This window comes from Geotrypetes seraphini, chromosome 8, assembly GCF_902459505.1.
Source record: "Geotrypetes seraphini chromosome 8, aGeoSer1.1, whole genome shotgun sequence".
NCBI lineage: Eukaryota > Metazoa > Chordata > Amphibia > Gymnophiona > Dermophiidae > Geotrypetes > Geotrypetes seraphini.
In genome coordinates this window covers 167,886,292-167,898,654 of record NC_047091.1, presented here as the reverse complement: position 1 = coordinate 167,898,654, position 12,363 = coordinate 167,886,292, and the positions used below count along the sequence as shown (strand labels likewise).

At 44.4% G+C, this 12,363-nt stretch overlaps 1 protein-coding gene across 9 annotated transcripts in view; it reads left to right on the top strand.

Moving 5' to 3' along the window:
• The window catches only part of GIT2 (GIT ArfGAP 2), a 133,559-nt gene that overhangs the window by 93,210 nt on the left and 27,986 nt on the right, over positions 1-12,363 (top strand). For 8 of the 9 annotated variants that reach the window (XM_033954902.1, XM_033954894.1, XM_033954900.1 and 5 more), the window contains 2 exons: positions 9,532-9,614; positions 11,191-11,379. In XM_033954902.1, the coding sequence (XP_033810793.1) occupies positions 9,532-9,614; positions 11,191-11,379 (272 nt within the window). Of the gene's footprint in view, positions 1-9,531; positions 9,812-11,190; positions 11,380-12,363 lie in introns of those variants that run through there. The other variant, XM_033954901.1, reaches the window with a different exon arrangement.

Below are 12,363 nucleotides of genomic sequence, written 5' to 3'. Positions count from 1 at the left end.
ATAATTAAGTATAGCAAACAATAATACATTCCCCTCCCCCCTCCCACCCTGAATGTGTAAGGAAGTCAAATAAAAGGAAAGGTACATGACAGTTATTGTGACTCAATAAATGCAGTCAATGGGCTCCACGCCATTTTGAATGCGTTACTATATCCCAAACATTCCACGTTCATTCTTTCATACTTGTAACTGGAGCATAGGTTTGCCCACCAGAAAATGTAATTCAGAAAGTGTAATTCGGTCAATCATAACTCTTCCAGTTACGTGTTACCATCTGGATGGCTATTCCCGTCATTATCAAGAAAAGCCGGCTTTTATGTCGTTCCAAAGAAGGTTTAATAGGTAACAGAGTACCACAAATTATGGCTTCATAAGTCATTGGTATCGACGACCCAAGTACAACATTGATTTGTCCCAAAATTGGCTTCCAAAAATTAAGTGTCAATGGACAATAGAACAACATGACAAAAGGAAAGACTTTTTATTAGCATGACAAAAGGAAAGACTTTTGTCCTGTCTGTCATATTGCAATTTAGCTACATTCCAAATCTTTAACACAATTATATTTGAGGCAGTAAAGTGAATTCCCTCCAGTTTTTTAAATGATATTTTTAGTGGGCTAATGTATAACATAATTGTTTTGTATTGAAAGTATTTTTCATGTATGTTGTCCTCTGAGCCATTGTGAATGTTTTATTTGTTAACTGCTTAGTTATAGGTGGTCAAGAAATTTTAGAAATAAATAAGTGTTATTGCTTTTAACATTCAGACCTTTCTGATTTGAATGTGCAAAAAAGTAATTCCTTAAAAAATTTAGAATGGCATTGAATGATTCAGTTTTATAAATGTTTAGAAAACCAAGTATATGTTTGCATGCAAAAATTTAGATAAACTGCATTATCCCAGGACAAGCAGGCAGCATATTCTTAACGTATGGGTGACGTCACCGACGGAGCCCACGGTACGGACCTTTTTAACTAGAAAGTTCTAGTTGGCCGCACCGCGCGTGCGCGAGTGCCTTCCCGCCCGACGGAGGAGTGCGTGGTCCCCAGTTTCTTCGTTTCCGCGGAGCAAAGAAGACGTGTGTTTTTTCAACGGCCGTTGAAATAACTTTTCTTGCCTTCCCGCTCGCGTTTTTTCTTCAATTTTTCTTCCTTTTTTCTTCGGGTTTCTTTTTTTTTTCATTCATTTTCAAAAAAAAAAACAAAAACATATGGATATCCGAGACCCCGACTTATGGGAAGAGTCCCCTCCCGGTACCGAGGAGGATGTCTCCTCCTCTGACGAGGAACCCTCGGCACCCGATACCGGTTCCAAGCCTGAGCAATCTTCCTTTTCTAAATTTCTTAAGGAAATGTCTGCAGCTCTGTCCATCCCTCTTGAATCAGACTCCAAAAAATCCCAGGCTTTTCTGGAAGCCTTGGATTTTGAACAACCTCCTAAGGAGTTCCTGAAGTTACCCGTGCATGACATCCTACGGGAAACCTTTTATAAAAACTGGGAAAACCCCCTTACTGTCCCTGGGGCCCCCCGCAAGTTGGACAGCTTGTACCGTGTCATCCCGATCCCGGGGTTTGACAAACCTCAATTACCTCATGAGTCCCTCCTGGTTGAATCTACCTTAAAGAAATCCCAGGGCTCCAGTGTTTATGCCTCTACTCCTCCTGGCAGAGAGGGCAAAACGATGGACAAGTTTGGCAAGAGGCTTTACCAGAATGCCATGCTTGCCAACAGAGCGAACAATTACTCTTTCCACTTTTCATTTTACATGAAACATCTGGTTCAACAACTCTCAGCTCTCCAGAAATATATCCCAGAGCGTAAAGTTCCACTCTTCCAGCAGCAAATCTCCGGCCTTCTGCAATTAAGGAAATTTATGGTACGCTCAATCTACGATTCCTTTGAGCTAACCTCTCGAGCCTCTGCCATCGCTGTTGCCATGCGCCGCCTGGCCTGGCTGAGAGTATCTGATTTGGACATCAACCACCAGGACCGTCTGGCCAACGCTCCTTGTCTTGGGGATGAACTTTTTGGGGAGTCTCTGGATTCAACCACCCAAAAACTATCCGCCCATGAAACCAGATGGGACACTCTGATTAAACCCAAGAAGAAGGCTCCACCTGCTCGTCCCTATAGACCGCAGTCTTCATATCAGCGCAGGTTCTCAGCTAGGCCGCTCAACCCACCTGCCCAGCAGCCTCGGCGCCCTCGGCAACAACAACATCACACCCAGGCTCGTTCTCAGTCCAACCAAACAGCCAAACCTCTTCCACCGTCCAAACCTTCTCAGCCCTTTTGACTCTTCTCTCCAGGGCATAGCCAGCCTTCCACCTTCATTGCCTCTTCCTCAACCTATCGGAGGCCGACTTCAAATCTTCATCAGCCGTTGGGAGGTCATCACATCGGACCAGTGGGTCCTCAACATCATTCGCCACGGCTACTCTCTCAACTTCCAGACGCTACCACCAGACAATCCTCCCGTAGAGTCTGCTTCTCTCTCCTCTCAAACCCCCCTCCTCCTGCAGGAGGTCCAATCCCTCCTTCTTCTCAATGCTATCGAAGAAGTACCTGCGGACCAGAAGGGTCAGGGATTCTACTCCCGCTACTTCCTGGTTCCCAAAAAGACGGGAGACCTTCGTCCCATCCTCGATCTCAGGAACCTCAACAAGTGTCTGGTCAAGGAGAAGTTCAGGATGCTCTCCCTGGCCACGCTGTATCCTCTTCTTTCTCAACACGACTGGCTATGTTCCCTGGACCTCAAAGAGGCCTACACTCACATCCCAATCAATCCGAATTCACGCCGCTACCTGCGGTTCCATGTACACCACCGCCACTATCAGTACAAAGTGTTACCCTTTGGCCTCGCTTCATCACCCAGGGTATTCACCAAGTGTCTGATTGTAGTAGCGGCCTTCCTCAGGTCTCGCAATCTCCAGGTGTTCCCCTACTTGGACGATTGGTTGGTGAAAGCACCTACGTCTCAACTTGTGCTACAAGCTACTCATCACACCATCTCTCTCCTCCACCTCCTGGGGTTCGAGATCAACTACCCCAAGTCGCATCTGCTTCCCACCCAGCGACTTCAATTCATCGGAGCAGTTCTGGACACCACACTAATGAGGGCTTTTCTCCCCTCCGATCGTCAGCGGACCCTGCTCCAGCTCTATCGTCAGGTGCTCATGCATCCCTCCATTCCTGCCCGACAGATGATGGTCCTCCTGGGTCATATGGCCTCGACAGTACATGTCCTTCCTCTGGCACGTCTCCACCTCAGAACACCTCAATGGACTCTCGCCAACCAATGGTCACAGACTACGGATCTTCTTTCTCATCCCATCTCTGTGACATCATCTCTTAAGCAATCTCTCCAATGGTGGTTGAACTCCTCAAATCTTTCCAGGGGTCTGCTCTTTCATCTACCCCCTCACTCCATGACCATCACCACGGATGCCTCCCCCTATGCGTGGGGAGCTCACCTAGGAGATCTACGCACCCAGGGACTTTGGACCCCACAGGAGCGTCAGCATCACATCAATTTCCTGGAACTCGGAGCCATGTTCTACGCCCTCAAGGCTTTCCAGCATCTTCTCTGCCCTCAGGTTCTTCTCCTGTGCACAGACAATCAAGTCGCCATGTACTACATAAACAAGCAAGGCGGCACCGGATCTCGCCTCCTTTGTTTGGAGGCTCTACGCATCTGGACCTGGGCCACGGCCCGCAATCTCTTCCTCAAGGCTGTCTACATCCAGGGCGAACAGAACTCCCTGGCCGACAATCTCAGCCGCATCCTTCAACCTCACGAGTGGACACTGGACCCTCCAACACTCCACTCCATCTTTGCTCGCTGGGGCACTCCGCAGGTGGACCTCTTTGCAGCGCCTCACAATCATCAGCTGCCCCAATTCTGTTCCAGACTCTTCTCTCCTCATCGTCTGGCCCCAGATGCATTCCTGCTCGATTGGAGAGATCGGTTCCTGTATGCCTTCCCTCCACTTCCTCTGATGTTGCGGACCTTGTCCACACTCCGCAAGGAGAGGGCCACCATGATTCTCATCGCTCCTCGGTGGCCTCACCAACACTGGTTCTCCCTCCTACTCCAGCTCAGCTCCAGGGAGCCCATTCCTCTTCCTGTGTTTCCTTCTCTACTTACACAGCAGCATCAGTCTCTACTACATCCCAATCTGTCTTCGCTCCACCTGACAGCTTGGTTTCTCTCGGACTGACTTCTCCAGAAAATCTCTCTCAGCCTGTCCGTCGCATTCTGGATGCCTCCAGGAAACCAGCCACACTCCAATGCTACCATCAGAAGTGGACCAGGTTCTCCTCTTGGTGTCTCCTGCATCATTACGATCCCACCTCTCTGGCGGTGGAGACTGTACTCGACTATCTACTCTCTCTGTCCAACGCTGGCCTCAAGTGTACCTCAATCAGAGTCCACCTCAGTGCCATCACTGCGTTCCATCAGCCTATCCTCGGGAAACCTCTTACGGCTCATCCTCTGGTTTCCCGATTCATGAGAGGCCTCTTCAATGTCAAACCACCTCTGAAGCCTCCTCCAGTCGTCTGGGACCTGAATGTGGTTTTGTCCGCCCTCATGAAACCTCCGTTTGAACCTCTTGCCTCAACTTCCCTCAAATTTCTTACCTGGAAGGTGCTTTTCCTCATTGCCGTCACCTCTGCCAGGAGGGTTAGTGAGCTGCATGCACTGGTTGCCGATCCACCTTTCACTGTTTTCCACCATGACAAGGTGGTTCTGCGTACTCATCCTAAATTCCTTCCCAAGGTGGTCTCGGAATTTCACCTCAACCAATCCATTGTGTTACCTGTCTTTTTCCCGAAACCCCATTCCCATCCAGAGGAACAGGCACTGCACACGCTGGATTGTAAGCGTGCCCTTGCTTACTACCTTGACCGTACCAGGGCTCACCGCTTGTCCCCTCAGCTCTTTCTGACCTTCGATCCCAATCGTCTAGGTCGTCCTGTCTCAAAACGGACGCTGTCCAACTGGCTGGCTGCCTGTATTGCGTTCTGTTATGCTCGGGCCGGTCTGTCACTGGAAGGTGCTGTCACGGCCCACAGGGTCAGAGCTATGGCTGCTTCTGTTGCTTTCCTCCGTTCCACGCCTATTGAGGAAATCTGCAAGGCTGCCACTTGGTCCTCAGTTCACACATTCACTACTCACTACTGTCTGGATGCGTTCTCCAGACGGGATGGGCACTTCGGCCAATCTGTGTTACAAAATTTATTTTCCTAATGGCCAACCATCCCACCGCCCTCTCTCTTAGCTTGGAGGTCACCCATACGTTAAGAATATGCTGCCTGCTTGTCCTGGGATAAAGCACAGTTACTTACCGTAACAGGTGTTATCCAGGGACAGCAGGCAGATATTCTTACGTCCCACCCACCTCCCCGGGTTGGCTTCTTAGCTGGCTTACCTTAACTGGGGACCACGCACTCCTCCGTCGGGCGGGAAGGCACTCGCGCACGCGCGGTGCGGCCAACTAGAACTTTCTAGTTAAAAAGGTCCGTACCGTGGGCTCCGTCGGTGACGTCACCCATACGTTAAGAATATCTGCCTGCTGTCCCTGGATAACACCTGTTACGGTAAGTAACTGTGCTTTATCAAGTACAGTAAAACCTTGGATTGCAAGAAACTTGGTTTGCAAGTGTTTTGCAAGACAAGCAAAACATTTTATTAAATTTTAACTTGATATACAAGCAATGTCTTGCAATACAAGTACATACAGTATACACACATCACAACATCACAACTGAGTCAATGGTTCTTCTCTCTCCGACGCTGTGGGAGTGTAGTGATTGTTCTAAACGAGCAAAGTCTTGCAATTCGAGTTCATACAGTATACACGTGTCGCATCACCACAATTGAGCCGATGGTTTTTCTCTCTCTGACGCTGTGGGAGTGTAGTGACTGTTCTAAATGAGCGAGGTTTTGCAATATAAGTACATATAATATTTTGTATTAAAGTTTTTGGGTTGTGGAACGAATCGTTTGAGTTTCCATTATTTCCTATGGGGAAATTCGCTTTGATATACAAGCATGCTTCTGCAACGAATTATGCTCGCAAACCAAGGTTTTACTGTACTTTGTAAAAATATTTCCAGATGTGAAGTACATGTTTACAAGTGTAATAAAATTGTGCATTCGTGAGTGCATGTTATAATCGTATATAAGTATTCCCAGGTGTAACTTTTAGGTAGGGTTGCAATATACCTGCAAATTTCTTGAAATAGGCATGGGAATCAAAATAGAGAGGTCGGGTCTCACCAGAGATGATTTAGTTAAGACGTGTAAGACAGGAAAGCAATAAGAGGTGGTTTATTAAAAATCATACATAAAACCCAACATGGCCATGATGTGGTACACTGGCTTCATGGGTTTGTGAAATATTGGTGAAATCTTTGCTTCTAATTTGAATCAAATAGCGTGAAATTTTCAAATTTAAAGTTAGAAGCAAAGCCACGTTGGATTTTCACCCTAATTCTATATATGGCGCTCAAAATTGCAAGCACAAATACGAGTGCACACCCAGTTTGCACATGCAATTGATAATAAACCAATTAGTGCTGATAATTTGCCACGAAAAATTATCAGCACCAGTTGTCATTAATTTAAATTTAAGTCTGCATTTTTGGTTGCCAGGATCCGCATCCATGAGGGGGGCATCATTCGATCAGGGCATTCCTAGAATTTGCGTGCAGTTTTATAGAATAAGGGAGATCCTTCCCTAATTTAGAAGCAAGAATTTATACCAGGTTTTACTTGTGTCAATCCTCAGACCCAATTTTGGTAGTCAATGATGTTTTTGCAGAAATCATGTGATATAATCACATCACTTATCAGTCTTGCTGCAGCATTCTGATTCAGAGCTGATGCAAACACCTTTTTAGTCCATAATCCAGTCTTGATGATGATATGGTGTAAACCACATTGACAAGATTGGGCTTATCGATTTATAGAGAGAGACAATGTAGTTGTTGCAGTTGATTGAGGCAGCTCCTGAAGGTTGCCTGGATTTTGGGAGACAAGCATTTAAAAAAAAAAAAAATCTGAAAAGCGGCACTGTTCTCTGAATAGGGAAAGGGATTGGAACTTGTAATAACACCTTTTTGGAGTTTTACAACCATGCTCACAAAGACACAGCGAGACCGGGAAACGTGCAACATGCTCAAAATGGTTTACATACAGGTACTTCAAGCGTTTTCTTTATCTGTCCTGGTGGGATCACAATCTACATAATGTACCTGTGGCGGTGGAGGATTAAGTGATTTGCCCAGTGTGGGGTTTGAACTCACAGCCTCAGTTGGCTGAGGCTATAGCTCTAACCACTGCACCACACTCTCCTCCAATACACTATCAGAAGTGAGCCAAGTATAGAACAATGAAGCCATTGTGACATCACTGATGAGGTTGGCTCTTAGGCATTGGTGGAATGAGGCATTATGACATCAGAGAAAGGATTTGGAATTTGTAAACCACCTTTTTGTAGCTATACAACCACACTCAAATTGGTTTGCATACAGGCTCACAGTCTATCTAATGTACCTGGGGCAGTGGAGGATTAAGTGACTTGCCCAGGGTCACAGGGAACAGTGCAGGGTTTGAACCCACAACCTCAGGGTGCTGAGGCTGTAGCTCTCGCCACTACATCTCACTCTCCTCATAGCTCATAGAATTTATCTAGGTTGTCAGCTGGAAGTCTGCCCTTCCTAGTGGGTTGCTTGAAATTGAAGTAAGCTTAAACTGAAGAGGGCAGTCCTCAGCTTGGTATTCCTCACTGGTGTGGCTGATTTTCAACTGTTTGCCTGTAATAGTAGTTCTCCGCAGCCAATATGCTTACCTGCCTCCGAGGGAGTTGCCTGCAGAGTGTTATGGACCGAGGAGCAGCAACGGTGTGGAAATGCCACAAATGCTCCTCCGCAAGGCACTTGTCTTTCTGAGCTCAGTGAGCAGGATCCATTTCAGTATTGTGTCATCCATTGATGTGTCTATTGGATTTACCTTGCTGTCTATTGAGAACACCCATTAAGATAAGCAATTCCACTCAGCTAAAAAATGTAAACAAATTTGTACCTGTGCAGCTTTATTTAATAAGTCTTGTTTCCCATTCTGTTTTTTGTAGGTTAAAAGCTTAATAAATCAGGCCTTATACCATTCACATTTAAGGTACCTATGAGTTAAGACATATATGTATATGTAGCTCAAATCTCCCAAACTATGACATGCATTTGTACGTGGAAGGCCAACGTGAGAAGAGTTTTGGTTCCAATGCCTTTGATTACTACTATTAATTATTTCTATAGCGCTACCAGACGTATGCAGCGCTGTACAGAGTCATAAAGAGTAAGAAAACAGTCCCTGCTCGAAAGAGCTTACAATCTAAACAGGCAAGACAGACAAACAGGATGTTATGGATACAGTTAAGGGGAACAGTTAATCAGCTGGCTGGGTTGGAGGGCAGACGAAGTAGGGTTAAGGACTGAAAGCTATATCATTATTGAGAAAGTTGAGTGTAATGGGTCTTGATTTCTATATACCTTTCTTTTCTGTACTTACGAGGAAAAACTGCACAAGTCGGACGCAAATCCCCAAATTCTGTATATGGCACCTTTTTAAATTGTGCTCAATTTGCAAGCACAACTTGATTGATTGGCACCAAAAACTGGCAATTTATACTTCATAATTACATGCACAACTTGGAAAATGCAATTCTGTAAAATATGTGCCAGTTGCAGTGTGTGAATTTGAAAAGGGGGGGTGAGTTGTGAGCGTTCCTAAATGTTATGCGCATATAGAATATGCCGATACGCGCACAACTTAGACGCAGGTGTTTGGGTCTGGTGGTAGCTGGCCTAAATGGGTGTACCTAAGTTTGCAGCGCCATTCTGGTGGATGCTGATATTTTGGGGTGCTATATTTAGAATTTGGGGTAAAGTGGGTAACAAATGCATTCAGCTTTACACACACGTGCTTTGGTAAAGCAGAACCTAAAGGACACATAACATAAGACTTGCCATACTGGAACAGACCAAAGTATCCTGTTTTCAACAGTGGTCAACCCAGGTCACAAGCAGAAACCCAAAGAGTAGCAACATTCCAGAGCTGAGATTGTGATGTCATAATGCCTTATTCCACCAATGCCGAAGAGTCGGCCTCATCAGTGATGTCACAATGGCTTGACTGTCTTATATTTGGCTCACATAAGAATTGCCTTACTAGGACAAACCAAAGGTCCATCAAGACCAGTATCCTGTTTCCAACAGTGCCCAACCCAAGTACCTAGCTAGATCCCAAGTAATAAAACAGATTTTATGCTGCTTCTCCTAAGAATAAGCAGTGGATTTCCGTAAGCCATTTCAGTAATGGCCTATGGACTTCCCTTTTAGGTATTTAGCCAAACCTTTTTTTTTTTCCAAACCCCACTAAGCTAACTGAATTCACCACATATTTAAGAAGAGAGAATACTAGGGAGAGGTTTTTCTGTTAATTGTACATTTGCTTCTTTATTTTAGGCATCAAAATTAGAAAAACAGAACAGCGTGCCAGACAGCGATTATGACAATGCAGTCAGTTACTCAGATCTGGACGACACTGGGTTTGTTATTATCAAAAGTAACATTTTTACTTAAAGAAAAGCACAAAACCAAATCTTCAACCGATTTCAAATACAATCTTTTGCTACTACTACTGCATGTATGTTTTTATACAATGATTGCATGTGTAATTTGCAATTTTCCAAAATGCATGGCATATGATTTTCTTTAATAAACATCAAGTTATGCTTGACCAATCTTCAGTTTGTAAATCTCATCAGTTTCTATGTATTTGAAATGTGAATGTATGCACGAGTTTGTTTCTATGTATTTGAAATGTGACTGTATGCACATTTTGCTTTATTTCACTCAATGCACTTGTTCAATTGTATTTACACTTCTCCCCCCCCCCAAAAAAAAAAAAAAATAAATAAATTCTATAAGGTCCACCTAAAAGTTAAACGTCTACATCAGTGCACCTAGCCAATCTTGGTGCCTAACTTATTGTATATACTTGAATATAAATCTAGATTTTGGACCAAAAAAATGGCCCAAAATTGGATGAGGTGGGGGGATCTCGGTTTATATTCGAGTCTTCCCCCTTCTCAAACCCATTTCAGGCCTCTCCCTGGGCCTACCTTAATCTCTACTGGTGAGCTAAGGCAAAAGCGATCCTCCTGTGCTCCTGTCCCCTTCAGTCTCACTACTCAAAATGGCTGATGTGCGTACTACTACTAGTTATCACTTTTATAGCATTGCTAGATGTACACAGCGCTATAGATTAAAATATTCAAGAGACAGCCCCTGCTCAGTAGAGCTTAGTCTCGGTTTATATTCAAATCAACCTCCCTCCCTTCTTAGGGGGAAAAAATGTTACCTCGGTTTATATTTACGTATATACGGTACTTGATAGGCCAAATTGGTGCCAATAATTGGAATTGGCTGACATGTGCCTAACTTGCTGTGCATGATTCTCTAAAAGTTAGGTGCCTTCCTAAAAGTGGGCATGGTTAGAGGGTGGATCGTGGACATATTTTATAGAGTTAGGCATCTGTTTTTGACTAACGCCTACATTTGGGCCAAGAAAACCCTGGCATAAATACAGTATGCCTAAAAGTTAGGACACCTAGGAACTCCTAACACCGCTTAGGCAGCGCTGTGATTCTATACAGTGGATCTAGGTTTTATAGAATCAAGCTTGGTGGCACAAGTCGGCGTGTATAAGCTTGATTCTATAAAACCTAGATCCACTGTATAGAATCGAGGTCACAGAGTACAAAGTTGTCTGTAGACATGAATTAATCCCATGAAACTAGTACATAACAAAGGTGGGTTCATGTGGCCTCACTACAAAGAGTTAATTGCACTTGGCTTATTGCTTAAAACTGAATTACACCTCCCAAGTCTGTTCACGATTGATTGGGGTGGGGGAAACCCAGATGAATTACAATTTGTCTCATAAAAAAAGCACAGGTGCATCTTGGATATATCTTGGCGAGAACTTTATTCTTTCTTTGTTTCTTTTTTTTTTTTTTTTTTACCCACTTCATATTTTATCACTCCTTCCTTCCTTTATTAATAAAACCAAATTAGAAAACATGTTTTTCTTCTTTGTGAAATACTTGTCTCTATGTATAGATCAGGTAGAAAGGGAAGGCAAAGAAGTGCTGGATGGCAGGGAGAAGTCTCTATCCCTGAAATTGGTGACACTGATGCAAACCCGAGTTCTGTCCTCCCCAGCACAGAAGACGTCATTCGGAAAACTGAACAAATCACAAAGAATATTCAGGAGCTGTTGCGTGCTGCCCAGGAAAATAAGCATGACAGGTAAGATCATGGTTATCAAATTGCAAGACTCAAGGATTTAGAACTACAGTACTCCCCCGAAATTCACGGGGGTTCCGTTCCAGGAACACCCGTGAATTTTGAAAAACCGCGAATAAGGGTTTTTAGCTGATCAAAGGCAGGAGAGGGCAGCTGGAGTGCTTAAATTGTACTTATGAAGCCGGGCACATTTTTCGACTGCCTCTTCCTGGTACTAAAGTCATGGTTACACCAATCAGGAGCTGCTTTGATACGCCAGATAGTGTGTCAAAGCGGCTCCTGATTGACGGAACCATGACTTTAGTACCAGGAAGAGTCGGTCGGAAAATACCACGAATTACTGAGTCCGCGATTTGCGAACCGCAAATTTGTGGGGGTTTATTGTACAGTAATAGGCTAGCATTATAAAAGTGGAAAAGAGCCATGAAAGTACTTCCTTGCTATTTCATCTCCTTACACAAAACTTGTCAAGTCTAATAAATTGTTTATGTTGAGGGTACTTAAAACTGAAGCATCATGGGTTTTTATCATGGCTGCCTGATTGTTAGTTCTCAGCCTGCTCTCTTCTTTCTGATCATCCAGGGTTCTTTTGAGTTGCTTTGGATTCATTCAGCAGCCAGTGCCTCATTGGCTGAAAGCATTCATTACTGAAGAAATGAGTACATTTGTTTTTGTCGTCTCTCATTTTGAGACATTGCATTATGCTGTTCTCTTTTCTGAGTTGGGTTCTGTATTTTCTTCTGTGCAATGTTCCTTTAATAAAAACACTTTCCAAGAAAAAAAAAAAAGAAACTGGATATTTACCAAAGATTAAGGGCTCTTTTTACTAAAGTGCGCTAGCGTTTTTAGCGTACGCAGGATTTTAGCGCGCGCTAAAGCCGTGCTACACTTCTAGAACTAACGCCAGCTCAATTCTGGTCTAGCGCGTGCTATTCCGCGCGTTAAGGCCCTAACGCACCTTTGTAAAAAGAGCCCTAAGTCCCCACA